Source organism: Triturus cristatus, chromosome 3_1 (genome assembly GCF_964204655.1).
Source record: "Triturus cristatus chromosome 3_1, aTriCri1.1, whole genome shotgun sequence".
NCBI lineage: Eukaryota > Metazoa > Chordata > Amphibia > Caudata > Salamandridae > Triturus > Triturus cristatus.
The window spans coordinates 1,066,579,068-1,066,599,922 of NC_140583.1; the positions used below are offsets into that span (position 1 = coordinate 1,066,579,068).

The window sequence follows — 20,855 nt, forward strand, 5'->3', positions numbered from 1 at the left end:
TGGCTGCTTTGGTGAAGTCATTTGGGTTTTCCACCGTTTCATACGTAGACAATACCCAGATTGTTGTGTCTTTCCAGAAGGGGTCTGGACATGAGTGAATCATTCTGGGCATGAATGCAAGAGGTCGGATGGATGTGAACTGCCTCAAGCTGAATTCCACAAAAACTGAGGTTATTCTTTTTGGTAATAACACTTCCCATTGGAATCCCTCCTGGTGGCCGGAGGAAATGGGTTTTCACCTGGTACCTGTGAACAGGGTGAAAAATCTAAAAACTTACCTACAAGGAACAGGTTAATAAGGTAATCTCTGCTGCGCATGATCAGGAAAATAGCTCAGTTTCTTAATTCTAATTTATTGTCCACTGTGATCCTCTGCCTTGTAATCTCCAGGATTGAACATTGCAACGGCTCTATGTTAACCTATCGAAGATTCAACTGAAAAAAATTACAAATTCTACAAAACGCAGTAGCTAGACTCCTGGTGAAAATTCCAAGAGCCCAGTTGTAAGACTGCATTAGCTGCCTGTTCAGCAAAGAATCCTCTTTAAAGCGCTTTGTATAACCAATATAGCACTTCAGGGTCAAGGGCCAGCCTTCCTAAGGGGAAAGCTCAACAGGTATGTGCCCAACTGGAGGACCCTGGGGTCTAGTTCAGCGATGAATTTGGTAGTGCCCCCCTATAGCTCTTCTTATTGGGAAGGCAGGCGTTTTCTGGTCTGCACGACCCAAAATTGGAACAAGCTTCCTTTGTCAATTAAATCTGCCCCCTCTCTCTGGAGTTTCCGCAAGCTTCTAAAAACCTGTCTCTTTACTAAAATGTAATCTGATTCCCTCTTTCATCCCTCCTATAGCGCCAAGACACCTCCGGGTAATTGTTACGTTTTATAAAATCAAATCAGCCCGATTTGATTCATTGGGAAAAGTCATAGCTGATGCCATAGGTCTGACCTGTTTGTTGTGAAGGTTTTTTTTTTTTTTTTTAAAAAAGGCTGTAGGCCATACCTTTTTTGTGAAATGCATGTGTTACACAGCCAGTAGGCTTCCAAGATTGGATTGCTGATGTTAAAAGCCTGTACACCAGTATTTTGTCATATTACATCTTAGAACTGTAGCAAGCAAAAGATTGTGTTTGTTCCCCCTATTTAAAACCCTCATGGTAGATCTACACTGTGGGTATTCCTTTTAGGCTCACTTATGAGGGACTGTATTGCATAATGTTTTGCCAGCTTTAATTTTGTACATATTTGTAATTTCATGCCTGTATGTCTAGCTGTTGCATAACGGCAAAAACTTAGCCAATGGAATAATGCGGTCGAGGAGTGCCAAATTATGAGGAAGCGTTGACTAAATTTTGTGTCATAAGGCAAAACATGCAGCTTAATGCAGTACATTTTGTGATGTTATTACTGCATTATTTTGTCTTTAACACATTAAACAATGTTTGAGCAAAGATTCAACCTTATCAGAATTTTTTTACCGCTCAGTCACACTAATACGCACTTTAAAGGTGAGCAGGAAATTAATGCGTAGGGCATTTTCACTGTGCGGCGACACATGTTGCCATGTTTTTATTAACTTTTTGCTTCACACAGTAGGCCAATGTTGACTATGTTAAAAAGCCAATAATGAAGCCTACAGACCCGAATTGTTAATTGAAAAAAGTTTTGTCAGACCACTTGTCTGTTCTGTTTATTACAAAAACCATGAAAAGGCAGTAGGACTGACTAATGTATAGTGAAAAGCATGCTGACAACAATAGGTCTTAAAGTGGATTATTATGCTTACTGTGTTAACCTGAGGACTGGTATTCTGTTACATGAAATTTGATAGGCTCGTGTAGTAGGCAAAGGTTATGTTAAGGGGGGGATTTATAAAGTGCGCAGCTACTTAAGAGTGTGTCAGGGCGCGAACGGAACAGTAAGGGCAAGGAAGAGAATGAAACAGCTGTCTACTGGACAACTAGCCAGGTCTTCAGCATTTTCCTGAACAGTCTTTCATCCTCCGTATGCCTCAGTTCTAAAGGAAGTTTGTTCCAGCCCACTGGCCCGAAAAGAGAGAGAGACTGCCTGCCAACTCTTGCAAGGCGATTCTCTGAACCGTTGGCAAGAGGTTGTTGTAGGAGCGCAGCTTTCTCGAAGGGCTGTAGAAGGAAATCCTAGAAGACCGTCTGGTCCCGAGTTGTAAAGCGCTCTGTGCACAAGGAAAGAGGTCTTAAAAAGAACCCGCTTGTGCATAGGAAGCCAGTGCAAATTCCACAGATGAGGAGAAATGTGCTTCTTTCTATGTAAACTGAAACCAAGCCTAGCAGTTGAATTCTGTACAGTTTGAAGTTTCTTCAGCAGATATTGCAAGAGGCCTCCGTATAGGGCATTGGAATAGTCCAATGTCGACATAAACAACGGCAGGACCACCGTAATCCATATTGGGACAGACAAAGAGTAGGAATTTCGTGTAATATGCCAAAATGTTTGCCAACCACAGAATTAATTTGATTATGGAAGGACAATTTATTATCACATTTCACACCTGGGTTATGGACTGTTTCCACATGCCTATTGGGTGGAGGTGCCCCCTTTGGACAGTGCACCTCCAACTTGAGGTCAGAAGTATTCCCCACACAGAACACCTCTGTCTTTTTTGCATTCCACTTCAGTTGGAAGAAGCTCATCCCAACGCAAAACGGCGAGAGGCATGGTTTTATATCCTCTTCAACTGGCACCCCTTTGTCAAATATGAAAATAGCATGGGTGTCATCAGCATAGAATATTATTTTGTCTCCAAAGAGCTCAACCAATTCAGCTAGGGGAGGCGTATAGATTTTAAATAACGTGGATCTTAAAGCTGACCCCCGAGAGACCCCGACTGAGACATTTTGGCTGCTTGAAGAGAAGGGAGGTAGCCAAACCTCTTGCTTCCTGTCCTCTAGGCTTTGGTGTTTGATACCTCTTCTTACAAGCCCTGGGTGTAGAAGATTGTTGCTCAAGAATCCTTATTAGACATATCAGGGTTGGTTATATATTGTTTTACCTACTATAAGTTTATGCATATGTGTAACTGTATGCATGACAATTAGTTGTGTGTATTAAAGTACTTATTAGTTCTGAGTTTAGAACAGAAACTGAACTTTAACTCTGTCAGGCTCTTATAATAAATAAAAAAATCATTAACATGCATGCATACACACAGAGATGGACTTTGAGTCAGCCCTTTTCTTCCATTAGTCTGTTGTTAACCCTTTTTTTCAATATAACTGTCTATAATATGTAACAATGTATCAGCCCAATTTAGGAATTGCCTGCATTGCCCTCTGAGTGACAGCATTGTGCCTGATCACCTACCCTATAGTGAGTGAATGCTCTTTAGAGCCAGTGCTCCATTCCCTTTTGTTTAGCTTTTTTTTTGGATCACAGTTTATTATTGTCCTTTGTGGGTTTTTAGGTCTCGCCTGGCGTAGGCTGCGCACATGCGCAGTCTCGCTGGCGAGATTTAGTGTTAACAGGGTATTTTCTGTAAGGGGCTTTAAGCCCCGCCCCTCTGTTACATTGGCTGGCGTCACCGTTTATGCTAAACGGTGGCCAGCCATTGGAACAGAGGTGTCGATGACGTTTTTGCTTGGCTTTTTGAGCCGTCCCATTTGGACGGACTCGCTTGCTTTGTGTTGGTCGCAAAAGGTTTCTTATCTTTATGGGGCCAAACACATGGCCCCATAACGACAAGAAACCTTTTGGCAGAAGCCGAGCAAGTACGTCATGGCGAGCGCTTGTGCGATGTGAGCATGCGCAGAGCCTTTCGGTCCTAGCGTCGCCTCTTGTTTTATTTTCCTTTCAAGGGCTTTAATTCAGCTTCCTAAATTGTTATTTTGAAACACCAGAGATAGATTTTTTTTTACATCATATGTCTTTCGTTTTCATTAGCTGGTGTTTATATTTCCCTGCATGGAAAACGGACATAGACCGCTCTCGGCTTTTAAATTGTTCGGCAGAGACGTGTTATGTTACAAGCTAGTGCGCCGGAGTTATCAAGGAATGATCTTTCAGTTAAGTGGACGGCCGTGCCTCTGCTCTTAACCTTTCTGTGCACGCGCGCATCCAGATTAAACGTTGGATGCTTCCGACAGACTGGCTGTAGTGGTGGTATTTTAATGTACTAGAGGGAACGGTCGGCTTTGGCAGTTTTTGCAGCAGAACCGGAACTCAAGCATTTTTTTCCAAGATAATAGCGTGCCCCGGGTCGAGAACACAAAGAGCCGTCCAGGTAATACTAATGGTGTTTAATTCGGTTGAACTGCATTTTCTTTTATCATATGTGTCCAGAAAGGTGTAAGACGATGCCGAGGTGCGCGCCACTGATGGAATGGCGACATGTTTACAGTGAAAGTGCTCCACGCCTCAAGCGGCCAGAGCTGCCGACTTTGCCGACTCGGCTCAACATCCTGTGATTCTGGGCAAATCACTTATTCTCCCCCATGCCTACCCCCCCCCCCACACACACACACACACAAATCCATGTGTACTTCTTTAATGTCCCTGATGCTCATGTAAAGCGCTCAAACCTTTGGGTTGTGTTCGTGCTAAAACTGCAAAATAAATAAACAATACATAAATATTCAATCTGAGGTTCAGAGCATTCGTACACTTACGAGCTCAGCCAGCACCATATCACCTTTCTAAACAAGCATTTGCAATGCAATAGGTCTCGCATTTGCGAGAGTTTAAGCTATTGGCATTATAAATGGCAATTCCTTTCATTTATGTTTTAAAAACCAACACGTAAATAAAAGGCATTGTGATTTACAATGCCAACAGCTCAAACTCTCGCAAATGCGAGACCTGTTGCATTGCAAATGCTTGTTCTGTTGGAGCACCCGGCCGGCTCCAAGCCACTCCAAGACACTAATTTACCATTCTTTTCATTTGCCGTGCTCTGCACTCCGCATGCCCTCTGCTTTTTAACTGGGTAGCTATTTTGAAGGGTATTGTCCATAATGTATCATTATATTACTGTTCCAAGATGACCGCCACATTTAGAAGCAGCTTGGCAGCCCTCTTAGATTAGTAAAGGAGTTCATCACTATAGACTATACCATTTCAAAATTGTCACTCACAGCTACGTTTAATTTGGTTGCTCTTAAGTGTACGCACATGACTGACCCTTTTTAACTTCTTTTCTTTAACTTTATCTTGCATATTTGTGTTGTATTTGTGTGTGTTGTGGATGAATGCAAGAATGAGCCAGTGGCTGATAAGTAGATGATTGAGTGCAAGGAGGGGTGACAGAGTGAGTGCATGCATGATGATGTATTGAGTACCTAAACGTACCAGTAACTGAAGAGGCATATTCAGGTATACACACACTCCGATCTAGTGGGGCATATTCAGATATATGTATATATATGTGTGTATATACATATATATTCTCAGATCTAGTGGCATTGCCAATGCTGGTTTTTGTACCTTAATGGCCACTGTGCAGGTTTCTTCACATCCTTGTTCCTCAGTCACTAGTATCTGACTGATCTTATATTACTTACCTATTCTGACTGTTCTACACTGAGCTCAGCTTTGAAACAGGTAAGTGTTTCTCTTTGTATAAAGTGGGCCACTAATCTTTATAGATTTCAAACTGTAGTACAATAGTACCCCACACTCGCTAAGATCCCCCTCCCCCCGGGAGACTGGCCATTATCTGCAAAGGATTTCCAACCAGTAAATAAAGGCCTATTGCTATGCCTTCGACGTTCGGCTAATAAAGGCGAGAAGCAAGAAGAGCCCAAAGGAGGGTGAAGGTGAAATCCCGTACTAGAAAGTGGGGGTGAGTGGGTAGGCAGACAGGAAAGAGAAAGTAGAGGAAAACGGGATACAGCAGAAAGAAAAAACAGGGAAAAGACAGAGGAAAGGGAGGAGGAAAAGAATATAGCAGGGAGTACGGGTAGAGTACGAGAGTGGAGGAAGAGACGAGCCAGGTGAGAGGACAATGAAGGGGAGATTCTAATGCAAGAGAGGGGGCATGAAGGGAGGGAGTGCAAGAGAGGCTTGAGGCATACAAACCTTTGCTGCATCAGAGCAGAGAGCTTATTTCCTGCCTTCATTGGTGCTGAGGCGGCCGTATTGGAGTAACTAACAGTACCCAAAGGCAAAACAAAATGTTCCCAGTTTCAGAGGCCCCTAGTAGATATGGTATTATATAATGCTTATTAAATAAGGTCTATGAATGAACATTGGATACAAATGCAAATAAACCCTTTTTGGTGTGATAGAACCTCCTTGCAAGACTTAAACGAAAAGGGGAAATTGGTATCTACGAAGGACACCCAATCAGGTAAGGGTAGGCAGTTGCTGTTCCTTGGGCTGGTAGTCCATGAAGGGAAGGGTGTCCAGGTAAAGGGCGACAGGATAAGGGTATTTTCCTTTGGCATCTTCCATGTTGAGGCTTTCAGGGCCAGATAGGACCTAGGCCAGAAGGCCTTCTCCTGAACATTACTTTTTGTTGGTGCCCTGCCCATTTCAACCATATGTGACTGCAATGTGTTTTGCCCAGTTTAACTGTACCGTCATTCGGTTGTTTACATGCCACTCTTGGGTAGACTCTGCCTATTACTCCTTTTGTGGTTTTTGCTATACCTCCAGTGTGTTGCTCATCTGCTACACTTAGCTTGACTGTTAATCCTTGGCGGTTTGACCGTGCCTCCACTGGTTGCTTACTCTTTTGATCCTGGGTATACATGAGTAACTTCTCCCGATGCACATGAACAGCCCTTTCTTCATGTGATACAATCCACCGACAATAAGATCAAAACCTGTCTGCACAGCTGCGTCTCTCACCCTTGTAACACAAATGCTTCACCACACAGCGCAGCCAAACCTCAAGACTTCACAAGGGGTGTGGAAGGCAGTACATAAATACTCCTAAAATTCAATATTTGGAAGCGAGGAACCAATCCGTGGCTAATCTACATGCACCTTTTGTGAAATCTCATGATATCTGGTGCCCCAATCTTTGCTTTACTGGTTAGCTCCTAGATCCTGCCATCTGAGGTGCCATAAGCTGGTATTTCAAGGAAGTGCTCCAATTTGAGGTCTTTCACAGAGTTGCCAAATGCCTACTAGAGGATTTCAGAAGACGTTTAAAATTCACTTTTTAAAAATGTTTTTTAAATCTTTTGTATGTCGTCGTTAGTGTGCTTAAACTCCCTTAAAGGTCAATAACTTTTAAGAAAAGAAAAATTGAACACTGGTTGCGATGTGATCGATTGAAACCTAATTGGTGAATTGCTTGCCTAAAAATGCTAGAAGTATCCTTTTTTCTGTCTGATGCAGGTGGTGCGTCTCTGCCAGAATCCAAAACTTGCGTTGAAGAACAGCCCCCCCTATATCCTGGATCTGCTGCCTGATACTTACCAGCACCTTCGGACTATCCTGTCCCGCTATGAGGGTAAGATGGAGACGCTCGGTGAGAACGAGTACTTCCGGGTATTTGTGGAGAATTTGATGAAGAAAACCAAGCAGACAATCAGCCTCTTTAAGGATGGGAAGGAGCGGATGTATGAGGAAAACTCTCAGCCCAGGTAAGAGATGTGTGCCTCTCACACCCAAACCCAACTCTTCCAACAGCCTGACGCCAATGCTTGTTGGATGCTCATGAGTGGCCTGACAGGCCTCTGCACAGAGGATAGGAAGGTCCATGAAAGTGACCCTCCCTCCACTGTTAGTAATGTGAACTTACCATTGTAAGGGGAACAGCCTAGCCCTGAACTGCGTCAGATTCTCTTCTGCCTGTAACCAAAATACAAGGATAACGGTCATCTTCCATTTGGTAAACATGGCTGCATTGAATAACTGTTTGCTTCTCCCATAAGTGGTATACTAACGGAATGTTAACTCTAAAATATCATGCTAGAAATAGTGTAGTCACAATATTGACTAAAACTGTATGGTTATTGGTGTATGGGGGGAGGTGTATACGTATGTGTGTGTGTGTATATATATCGTCAATGTTGGTACATGTCGTTTTAAGATTTTTAAATGTTTACTATACATACATAAACCTTCACAGTAGTCTGGTGGTCAATGTTTTGTCTACAATAACTTTAGAGCGCACTATTTATGTGTGCTTGGTAGTCTGAAATACAACCTTATGGGTATTTAAATCCTGACTCAAGGGAGACTGGCCAAGGACGGAGAGGATGTGCGTTTCTCATTTTGATGAGGACTGCTGAACACCTTTGACAAGTTAGCCAAATTTTGGTTCTTGCTTTTGGGGTCAGAATTTTGTTTACAATTCAGGCAAACGGATTGTTAACATTATGAACATGTTTGTACAGTTCTCTCCTGAATCTGAGACCTAATAGCTTTTAGAACAGAATAAGTCTCCCTTAAATTCTGTGTTTTCTTTTTCTTACAACGACCTTTCCTCCAGGCCTGCTTCCGTCCTAGTTTAGTATAAAAAGCTTACCCACTCTGATGTTTGGTGCTATAGCTCAATTGGAAACATTTGCAAGGGAAAGCAAACATTGAGGCAGTGGGCAGCTGCTGAGTATCAGGGCGGTTTCAGTTTCAACTCACCGCTTATACAGGCCACATGTAAGAGTTTAATTTGCTTTTTCTGATGGATGCGTCTGACCATGGTTTTCTCACCTTTATACTATCCCCAGGAGCTAAACTGGATCTGGAGTGGAGCTGCATATATGTACCATCCCTGCGCACTGCGTTCCATTCCTTTCTTTATGCGCTTTCTGTGTCCTACTTTGGCAGTCTCCCGCCAATTTCAAAATTCTTTGACCATGTACTAGGGAACCATGCTCCCACAGAAAACTATTCAGATGTCCGTCACTGATCTGCACAAGGTATGCCTTTTGGTTCTTAGGCTCCACTCACGGCTTGTTGTGCATCACGTGTGCCCTTGTGTACCAGAAGGTGATCAGAGACTGGGAGGTGAAAATCTACCTAGCTGAACAGAGAGAAGAGATGTTAGCTGAAGCATAGGTCCCACTTCAATTCACAGACTCCTATTCTTCCAGTAAGAGACTCTTAAGTCTAAACATAAGACGATGAAGCGGAACTCAACCTCCATCCCATCCTATCACTATAAATCTCACAATGACGCTAGGGCATCAAAATGAAAATCACACCTCCTTCGTACCCTTGATAGTCTCCAGAATTCAAGCCGATTCTGCATTCCATTCTTTTTTAGTTCTGATTCAGACCCATTACCGGTGGTACATATAGCCCATAATTAAACAGATAATGATGGTGGAGTTCTCCCCACTCATTAGACTGATGATGCACTGTTTCTAGACCTGTAAAGTGCCAGTAGGGTAGATACGTCTCATGAAACAGATCATTGCTCAGCCCATGGACCACCAACAGAATAAAGTCCCTCGTCTGTATTGGTGGTTCAGAGGACAGCTGAGACACTTGGATTGCAGTCACCCACCATTGAGGTGAAAACTTAGCTTCTGGCTGAGATTCTCCAGCCAGGGCATACTTCAATAGAGCCATAACTGCTACTCAATGAAGGCCTCACTGTTGCCTTTAATGGCTATGTGGTCTAAACATGTTAGACTCCGTGACAAACATGCTCCTGGTGATCAGAGCTATCTTACTAAACACCGTACCCTGGAAACCTGGCTGTGCTGGCCTCATCAAGTAAGGTCAATCCAAATTCTGTTCCAATCAATCCTTGGCAGTGGGAACCCGAAAGAATTAACTTTTTCATAAAAATAAAAAAATGAATCCGCTAGTAGCCTGGTCATTGGATCCACCAACCTGACATGCATATTCGGCAGGTACACAAACCTTATGAGACAGGAATCAATGAGATCTTGCGGGCCGTCCCAGGAGACTTCAGGGCCGCTGGCTTGCTTGATACATGATGACCAGGACACAACAAAATGCATACTTTTGCATTGGCAGAACTATTGACACCTGTATGGTGCACAGACAACATGTCTGCATGATGGTAAATAGGTTTTCTTTGACATGGAAGCATTCCTTATGGATATGTCATTTGATGGGTTCAGGATCTTCGATGAAAACAATGATGCCGCTCTAGCAGTGCTTAATTTAGTTTAAAAAAATGTGTGCCTCTATGTATTTCTCAGTGGCCCACTGCTGCTTACACCACCGACTTCCCCTGCCAGCGCTGCCAAATAACAGTACCGGTGTTAATCCTCTCACTCCTACAGGTGTGACAGTTTGAAATATTCCATGTCACCCAAAGCTGTAAAAATTGCCTCCATGCGCTGGGATTTTTTTAAATGTATTAAATTGTTACGGTCTCTGTTGATGGACTCATTTAAAAGAATAATCGGGCAGTGCCACTATGTGGTAGGCTATCAAAGTGCCGTTGTTAAGAAATAGGAAAACACTGGCACAAATTAATCACAGGAATTATTAAAAGACGGTTGTGCCACTGCATGATCCTTTGGATTGACACCTGCCACGCAGTTTTCCTCAGTAGCTCAGGAAATTCCGTGTTACTCTAGAGAGCTAGTGTAGAGGCAGTGCCCAGTCCTATGAACCAGTTGTACAGCAGCCAGAATAGCTCTTTCAAGGTTGTGAAAGCGGCACCAGTACTAAGAATTGTACAGTCCAGCAGTCTTCCAATTCTGCCTCCCCTGCTGCAGAGGCTACCAAGCTGCTTTAGTTTAGCCTTAATTATTCATGGCTGGCCAGTATGAGGTGGGATCCTACATTTCCTTCCCAGCTGGCGATTGTCACGGATCGGTCTTAGAGTATTCAAGGAGCTGCACTCTTCCCTTCATTTACTCCCCACCCTCCTCTCACACAGAATAGGTTTTTGAAGGAGCAGTGTGCAATCTTGATGCAGGAAATCAATAATTTACTCCTTAAGGTGCCATCATAAGGATACTAGACTCTGAGAACGGACTAGGGTGCTGTTTACACTACTTCCTTGTTCTTAAGGAGGATGGTGCCTCAAACCTAATCTGGAATTCCACCTGTTGAACAAATTCAAAATTCTCCTACTGGCTCAAATTTCTCCTGTAGACATAAGAGGCTGAATGGTATCCTTGGACTTGGGGTGGGGGGGGGGGGCACATTTCCATATACCTGTCCTGTAGTTCCATGGATATTACCTGTGCTTAAAGCAAAGCCATTTTCAGTTTTCCTAACATCCCTTTGGCCTTAGCTCAGCCCCTGTGGTGCTTACGAAAGAGAAGGGGATGGTTGCTGCACATCTTCAGAGGTCCGGAGTACACTTAGCTCCTGTACCTCAATGATCAAGTGCTAGTAGTAGGCCCACTGGAGTCCGTTCTAGATCACCTCTAGGTAACATTCAAACCCCTGACATCATTGCATTTGCCTATCACGGAGTCAAAGTCCCACATGAACCCCACACAAAGGCTTCCATTTATTTGTGTAATTCAGAACAAGTCTTGGACTTTCAGGATATTACCCTAATGTTTTGGTTTCAGTCCTGGGTATTGGTGAGGATGGCTCTGGGGGTTCTTGGTCTCCTGGCCTGGCCTTGTGTGTCCTCAATCTAAAGCCCAGTTGGCACATATGGATTCTGTATTGGCCCCGCTGATCCCAGGGTGCCCAGCATCCGGCCTGCCTCTCCAACTCTAAACCTTCAAACCAAGATAGAGCAGGGTCTGCAATGATGGCTGGAAGAAACTTACCAGATCTGTGGCATGCAACTCTTTCCTCCCCTACCCAGAGTTCTTGGTGGTGATGGACTAAGCGCTGGTGGGCTGGGTTAGCGATGGGGGCATCTTGGGCAGGTGGAGTTCAGGGGCCTATCATTTTTGGCAGGGAGCTAGCTCTATAATAAGCTCGAGCTTCGAGGGATCCGTCTGGCCCTCAAAGCCTTTCTGCAATCCATCAAAGTGAGGCTGCTGCAGGCCTCCTGGTCAAGACTAGGGTTCCTCAAAGTCTGTCCTTGTGGGCCGTATTTATGCCAGATTTTTAAGATAACTAAATTTATCTAAATGGGGAAATGCTAAAAATCTGGCTTAGATCTGGCCCTTCAGGACAGACTTTGGAAAACCCTGGTCAAGACTACCACCATGTGATACTTAAACGAACAGGGCATGGTGGAGTGATGGATCCTGTGCCAGGAGGCCCTAGCCCTCTGGAGCTGGCAGGGCCGGCAGAAAATGTTCATGGTTGCCAACCAACTAGTGGGGTCCACAAATTGCTTTGCCCTGACTGCAACTAATCACCACCATCGAATGTACTTCGAGATTCCCCTAAGGCATTTTTAAAAGTACTCATTCTGACTGGAATGGAATGCGGGTTCACATTCTTGCCACGTCACCCTCTTTGCTGGGTTCGGAAGATCAGGAAGAGCAAGCCCAAGTCATTCTAGTTGCCCCGGACTGGGCACCTAAAGTGTGGTATCCAGAACTCATGAGCATTTTTTTATTTTTTCTGCCTCCACTTCAGGAGGATCTTCTCTCTAAGCAACAGTGTCGGTTCCTGTGTCTGAGCCACCATTACCAACACCTCTGTATGGAGATCGAAGGGACCCGAATGCTTTTGATTTGCTGAAACAGGTGGCTGATTAAATCCTTGCCGCTAGATGCTGCTCCACAAAGTCCATCTATACGGGGAGCTGGGGGAAACTTGTTGCCTGATGTGGTGCCTGAAATACGACCCCTTTGCCTGCCAAATTTTATGAGTTATGTTTATTCTTTTGTTAGTCAGTCATAGTCTTGCAATATGTACCATAAAGGATTTTCTATGTGCCCTTTTTGTGTGAGGTTTCAATAACGTTTTCCCCAAAACTGGTTGTGATGACTCTGTGGGACCTGAACCTGCTGTTGACATTTTTATGTCCACACCTTTAAAGCTTTTTCACAGCTGTTCCTAAAGGCTGTGAACGTTGGAAACGGTTTTTTTAATTATTGCCGTCATGTTGGGGCACTACGTCAGTGAACTGCAGGCATTGTTGGCACATACATTCTACACCACCTTTTTTCCGGGCTAGTTCATTTAAAGGGCACAGATGCTCTTCCATCCTAAATTTGTACCACCTTTCAATGTTGCCTGAGGGATCACTGTGCCAGGGTTCTTTGCTCCATATCACCCCTCAAAAGATGAGGAGAGCCTCCATCACCTTGATCCTTAGAGGGTGTTAAGTTTTTACATCAGCCGCATGAAAGAACAATAGGAAGATCAGCTTTGTTGGTTTTTCAGGTGCAAGAAAAGCAAAATGGTGCCAAAAAGCACTCTGTCGGTGTGCTTAATCTCTTCTGTTGCAATGTGCTCCGCACCAGCTTTGCAAGAGCTTGTTTGTTTTAATTACAGTTGTATAGTGGTGTCCCCAGTTAACTTCTTTCCAGCACAGCTGATCTGTATAAGGCAGTTTCACCTCCTAATATTACTGGAATGTGTATGTAGAATGTATAACCAAGTTAACCGACCTGGAGTGGCCCTTAGGGATTCTAGCGGTTTCACAGGAGCCTGGTCAGTGGCGGCTGCTGCCACTAAAACTTGGTGAGGCAGCACGTAGAATAATAATAACATAAAAATAAAAGTGCTTACCTGCCACTGCTGGATGACTCCTCGGTGTTTCTCTGCTCCCGCTGCTCCTCTGTTCTCCTCCCCACCCAATCCGGACGCTGCTCTCATGCTATTACCTAGCCTGAGAGAAGCTCCGGGATTGGTCTGACTGGGCTGGAATACCGCTCAGTTAGGGACAGGGAAGGGAGCCTGTGCCTCTTCTCCTACCTGGCTGTGCAAGACAACTGGGCTGGAGAAATGTAAGTGCGCGTGTAGGTTTGGCCATCCTAAGACGGCCGGCCAAACCGACTTGGGTGCTTACAGTACACCTACCACTCGTCCACGGCTGCTGCTGACGCAGAGCATGACCCTCCCCCCTCCCTAGACTCTGCGGATTTGGCCGAGTAAGTGAAAAATAAAATAATAGTTTGATTTTACTTTACCTTTGCTGCCTTTCAACAGTGGTGCGACGCTCCTTCACCTTAACAGAGGAGCCACCCCTGAGACTCATGCTTTTATAGGGTCCATTTGACTGTTATAAGAGCCAGTGTCTCAGCCCCAACAACCTTTCTGCTTTGTATGCAGATTTACGATTTCACGGTTTAACGCACTGTTACTTGTTAATGGAGAAACGAAGTCACAAGCAGCTCTAATCAAGTCCTGATTTCTCTGGCAGTTAGGGTATAACAGTTCAGAGGAAATGTTCCTGGACGAAGAGTAGGTAAGACATTGCTCATTTCACATGTTATTCATCAGGCCAGCCAAAATGTATGTATGCTAGTAAGGGAAGGAAGGGATTCAGGAGAGACGTCAATTGTGAGCTGGTCTAAAATATCATGGGCGAAATGTCTTTTTTTTTTGTTGGGAGGTGGTGAGCGTTTGTTTCCAAAACAGTTTGCTAGCTTGATAGATGCCTCAAATTGGTTATAGAGTTAGCCACAAATAAGATACACAGCAGCCGTGAATTTTGATTCACATATATAATAGTAACCACGTATTGAACAGTGCAATGAGCACCCCGTTTTTCAGCGCGGTGGTGCAAACGTATTATACAACCCCACAGCAAAAAGATTCTTCGAACCACCGTTGTAGGGTAGCACCGGAAGGCTAGTACATAGTGTAATGGTATCCATCCCTCTGTAGCGGGGCGTCCATATGAGGTGGTTATTGCTGTAGGTAGTATTCATTGTGATGGGATGTGAACTCCAGAACCCCCTGCAGAGAGGGCTGTTTGTGTGTATTGAGGTCGTCTTTACTTGTCAACAGGGTTTCTTGTGCACTTCCTGGAGGCAAGTTCTCTTTGTAATTGTCTTTTCTTGTAAGACCTGCTGTGGCAGTTCACACATTCACCAACAACCAGCGTCCTGCTGTAACCGCATTGAGGTCCACAATTTTTCTAATCCATAGTTACATTTGAACACTGCATCAGACTTCTGACTATAAAATGTATTAATAGGACTGTCTCGTGAGAGTGTGAAATATTACACAGATAATTAGTGCCGTCTCGAACTGATGGCTCAAGTAAAAAATTTAAAATGGAATAGTGAAGTTTGGCAACACGTAAAAAGCAAAAATACATGCTACAAAGATTGTAATAGCAGACTTGAGGGGAAGCTTTTATTGAATTTGCAAAATTTGAGTTATTCGAGCATTTGACAATCTCACTTGGACTGTTTAATGCTGAAGATGTCACTGAAAAAAGACTTTATGCTTGAACTAGTGTCGTGCCAGTATCTCGTGACGTATGCAAGGTGTTTCTCCAGTAAAATGCTGCCTTAAGATAGCAGGAATATCCATTTTGTGTAATTTTCATGAAATCGTGTGAGGAACCAATTATGGACACTACCTACCCATTCTGTGACTTTCAAAGAAGCATATAATGAAGTGAATTGTAAACAAATTATTTTAAGGTTGTTGAGAGGCGCAGTAGGTACTGCTTTTTATTGAGAGTGAATGTTTGTCATGCCATGTCAGTGATTAAAAAGTGGTCCAATACGGCATTATTTAGTGTAAAGGCAAAATTCAGTGCGATTACTAAAATATAGTATGACGTGAGAAAATGCTACATACTCCCTCACAGAAAGCACTTAAGTAGTCCTTACGGGCTATTAGTCGCAAAGCCTATTTAATGTCAGTTTATCTCAGTCCATGATTTAACTACATGTATCCTGACTACCGTTAATTGCCTTTGTTTATAACGACTAAACCTTTAGAAAGGACATTACATAAACCATATATGTAGGTCTGCAGTGTTTACGCTCTCTTACCATTAAGTCATGAACATTGATGCTATGTAAAAGATCTGAGTGAGCACCTTTTTACTGATGTTTACTACTTAATTGGATATATTTAGCATAATTCTTTAAGGGTTATGCTTTAAAATATTTTAAAACAAGAACATTCTCAGTAAGTTGATCTTAAGGTTATACTATGAAGGGTGTGGTCCGCACTTAACATTAGGCAGACTAATGGGCATGGCGGATGAATACATAAGTGAAAGGTGACAACACTATTTGCACAGCATTGTAGTTGCCCTAGTCTCAGTAGATGCAATGAGTAGAGACCGCTCTTGAGCATATCAATAAGAAACGTGTTTGGGAGAAGACTGTCTCAACTCAGGTTTCAGCCCAGTGACAACCACTGAATTTTGTGCTTATTGGGCCCTTAGCCTTTCAAGATCAGTAGTTTGAAGTGAAGTATTTTCAAAGTTAGCTGATCATACATGGCTCATGCTTGGGTCTTCTTCTGGTCGTTCAAGGTTATCAACAAATTTTGTCAATCTTTATATGATAATCAGACACAACTTGTTCTTTTGTCCCTTTGTTTCTTCGAGGTGCCTCCTTGTCTATCGAGGTGATAATTTAATTTGTATTTGTTGATTTACTTTTTTGGCTTTTATTTCCATAGTTACTTGCTCTTCTCCTACCCGGTGCAAGTCATTTTTGTTTAGGATGTTCAGACTTAGCTTCCATGCTTGCCCCCCATGTTCTGGTGTGGAGCCTAGTAAGTTTGTCGTTTTTTAAGGATATTTAGAGGTTCGCATTTGTTTTAACCCTATTGTCATCAAATCCCCTCTGGGTCTCCCCCCTTAACTGGTTTCTTCTTGTCCACGGTCACCCCTTCCTCTTTTGACTCTCATCCTGTACAGGCAGAGGTGTAACCAGTTGCAAGCTGCAGTCTATTAGCAAGTGCAGTCCATTAGTTCTTCTCTGTTAAATTGTATTCAGAGTAAGCTTCATATTGATGCTTCTTGCATCCTGTGTGTCATGGTGACGTCTGATGTGAGACCGATCAAAGATGGCTACCTCTGGGCCTCCTTCGGACTTCCTTGACACGTTACTTCTGGACATTTGTGTTTGTTTGTAATTGCTTTAGTTCCCTTCTATCTCTGCTTTGGTGCAGAAATTATGTGTACATGCCCCAAGACCAAGCAACTTGGCTCTTGGTCTAAAATGGAGGTTATTGTTTCCCATCTGTACTCACATACATAAATGTGTATCCTAACAGATGACTAAATGCGTTGAGTGTTCTTAAGTGCTTCCTTCCACAATGGTTCAATATGACTGGAGCATATGGCGCACTGTTTGCGTCCTATATGGCTGCTTGGAAGCAGTACCCTGTGGTGGCTTTATTGGGACAATTCCCAGGTTCCTCGCGCACAATATTTGATCCTGAATCTCTTTTAGGTTGTGCAAGAGGCTGGCCAGAGAGAAAACTGTTTTGCTGGTCCTGGGCAAGGATCAAAAGATTGATTGTCTTTGGAAGGCCTCTAAGAATGCAGATGAAGATGCAGGGTCCACGTTAGTCTTATTTCTATATCCGTACTTGCCCCCTATAGTGCCTCATTCATCCTCTTCACCCCCTAGAAGCTTCCTTCCATTTCTCACCGGGTTGGGAGGGTCACCTTCTTTCTCACCCCTTAGGCTTGTTTTCCCTTTATGGCACAGACCGTTTCTCATTGTCTTTGTTGCTCTTTCCTTTGTTTTTTTTCCTACCTTCTTGCTTTAAATCTTCATGGGTCTCCTTGTCTGCTCAGCCTTTTGGACATTTTTTTTTTTTATTTTTTTTTTACCCCTTTCACACTTTTGGGCCTTTTTTAGGGGGCCCTTTGTTATTGCATACTTTTTGGCTTCATTACTTTTTTCATCTTTTTTTGCGATTAATCCGTACCATTTTGAGTACTTTCACTCTTTACATTTTGAAGTCTCTTCCCTCCCTTGAGAGCATAATTTTTCTTCAGCTTTGCTCCTTCCCTTGTTTGCAACCCTCTTTAGCCCTTTTGCTCTTGCTCCCCGCTGTCTCCCTATTCACCTCAGTCCATTGGTCTTAATTCCTTGTATCTTTCTTCTTTTCTCTTTTAACCCCATTTCTTATGGCAGAGGTGTGGTCTGCCATTTTATCCCTCTGTGGACCCCTGGTGATTTTTGAGTTTGATTAAAGTATTGAGAGGAGTGTGCCCCCCTCAACCCAGTGTGACCGTTCAGGCCCTGGTTGTTTGCTAGTTTTCAGGAGCAGCCCCTACCTGGTTTATCTTCTCCCCCTGTCTGCACCTTAGCAGACCAGGTTTGGGCTTTAACCTTTAAATGTAATCATTCTATTAGCGGTAGGAGCGACCCTACAGTCCGAGTTTAATTCTGCCAGAGATGAGCCTTTCTGTGGCTTTACCTTTTGTTCTATTAAGAACCGAAAAAGGGGGGCGTGGTCTGGCCTCGCAGGAAGATGGCCGCCTGAAGAGTGAGCTCCGTCGCGGGATGGGCCCCTGACTGGATAAATTCACCTACCTGCGTCTGCAGGGCTTCTTCTTCCTGCCCAGTCAGTCTGAAGGCATGTGGGTGGATTTGGTTGAGTTTCAGGTAGCTGGCGGTGGCGGCTCTCTGACATTGAGCGTTGGTGAGGTGCTTGCGCGGCTCCGTTCTGCCCCGTGCTTCTCGCCTGGCGCGTCTTGCTAGGCCGCACTTCCTCTCCCTCACAAAGCCGTGCCCCTCATGCTGTCTGGAGCTACACGCATTACGCCTGCCTGGACCGCGCCGCCTTACTCTAATGAAGCCTCGCCTTCTAACCTGAAGCCGCGCCTTCTAGCCTCAAGCCGAGCCGCAATGGAAGCCGCGCCTTCCGTTGCTGAGTGAACGGCACCTCTGAGGCCGCGCCCTTTTCCCTGACAGAGCCGTCCCTCCTCATCTCTGTCACAGACACGCCTCTTCCTGCAATTAAGGAGGCTTTTCTTCTGCTCACTGAAAACGTGCTTTCTGTCATTGCTATGACAGTTTATTTGTGATTTGTTGAGGTTATAATTTTTACTTCAACCAAGACTGAGCCTTTCTTATAACACAACAGTGACCTTCTGGGGAATTGAAAACAGCACATTGCTTTCTTTTATTATTAAGGCGAGTCTTTCAACACCGTCTTTTACAAAAAGTTGACATATCAGCAACAAGCTTTAATACTTCAGTTATCTATCATTCTAGTACGCTCATCTCACCACATTGTCACTCAAGTTTACCAACCTCCTCTCAGGATCTTCAAATCGACTACATATAATTCTTTTATACTACGGAGCGACGTCTCTACGCTACTTCAGAGTTTCCTTCAAATGTAATACTTGAATGTCTACTAATAAACACGGAAGCAAGACCTCTAAACAACTTCTCTTCGCAGAAGTTCTCAAACAGTCCAACCCCATGCCAACAAAGGGACCTACATCTTCTCTACCCAACTTGCCTCAAACTTCACCCCCTACTATTGAACATGCACCAGCGGAAACTATGCAACGTATACTACATGAAATGTCTGGGGTCAGTCGCCGACTAGAAGGTATGGATGCCACAATCACATCTTTGGATGAAGAGTCCAAGTCAATTAGAGCAGACATTGCAGGCTTCCATACCAGAATTGAGGGTCTTGACTCCAGAATCCTGATAATGAAAAATCGCCTTGACTCATTTCAAAACAAAGACCAAGACCACCTATTCCTCCATAGTAAAATCGTCGATTTAGAAGTCCGCAGTAGAAGAGACAACAGCCGCTTCGTTGGTTTTCCGGAACACATCGAAGGCCAAAATACCAGAGTATTTCTATTTAATATCCTTCCAAATTTGACTGGTATTTCTTTCACTCCCCCTCTAGAAATCCAACGAGCTCACAGAATTGGTCCCCCACGTAAAGACCCTACAGCACGTCCAAGACCGATTAATGCCTGTTTCCTTCGTCATGAGCAAACAAGACAATTATTGGCTATTGGCTGCAGCTCGCTCACAAGGTTCCTTTTCCTTTGAGGGTCATCTCATCCACCTGGCAGTTGATTGTTCTAAGGAAACAAATGAGCGACGGAAAAAAATTCTCTCCATGCGACCCCAATTGCGACAATTAGACACCAAATATGGTCTGTTCGAGCCTGCGCGCTTTCGTATCACCTGAAACGGAGATTCTAAAGATTTCTATGAACCTGAAAATCTACAGAAATTCCTAGACTGTATCAAACTCCAAGACATGGAAGTACAATCTTCGCAACATGATCAATCTCCGTCATCTTCTGCCTTCTCCCCGCAGTTGCCGGATCACAGACGACGAAACCTTAGTAACTCCAGGCATCGTGGTAGGGACTTGGAAAGACCCAACCGCTCCCAAGAAGACAAAACTCAGCTTTGCAATCCGTTTCTACTTTTACACAAGATCCTCATAGAGACAAATCTAGGTCCCCTCTTAAAACTCCCTCAGATGCGGACTGAATAACTTCCTGTTATTCAATTTGCTGTTCCTATATTTAGCTGTAGTTAATAGAAGACTTCATATTTATTTTTGGTCTTCCCTCGTTAACGCTAATGCCAAGACTAATTTCTTTGCTCATATATGTTATGATATTTAAACACTGTTAGATGAATTATAGTCATTTGTATTATTCTACTTTCTATTTATCCAATTCTATATTTATAATGTTGTCCTCCCTCATAATGGTTGTTTGCTATTTCCAACGTGTTATAGTGCATTTTATTACCTTCAACACAGTATGCTATCTTAAACCTCGATTATTCTATTTAAAACCTCTGATGTTAGTTACTAGTATGTTTCACACCACTTTTAGGCTCTTTTCTTTATTAGTACCCATATTACCAATAATCTACATTACATTATAGGCCAATGATATTTGTACCTTCTTTCATTCTGCCATTATATATTGTATTCTTCTCCTTTATATTTTACTGTTTTAGCCTAATAAGCCTTTCATCTGATATTATAAATATCATAAGCTATAGTATTTTACTATAGGCCATACTCTGCCATGTTTACTCTATTTACTTATTCGTTTTTATATTTAAAATGTTTTGCATATAATGCCTTAGTATAATTTAATGCCTATCTATATATCTATCTATCTATCTATCTATCTATATA

The 20,855-nt window shown here is 43.4% G+C and overlaps 1 protein-coding gene across 1 annotated transcript in view; it reads left to right on the top strand.

Moving 5' to 3' along the window:
• The window catches only part of CBL (Cbl proto-oncogene), a 295,087-nt gene that overhangs the window by 63,466 nt on the left and 210,766 nt on the right, over window positions 1-20,855 (top strand). The window contains exon 2 of the mRNA XM_085645920.1: window positions 7,317-7,564. Coding sequence (XP_085502046.1) covers window positions 7,317-7,564 — 248 coding nt within the window. The remainder of the gene's footprint in view (window positions 1-7,316; window positions 7,565-20,855) is intronic.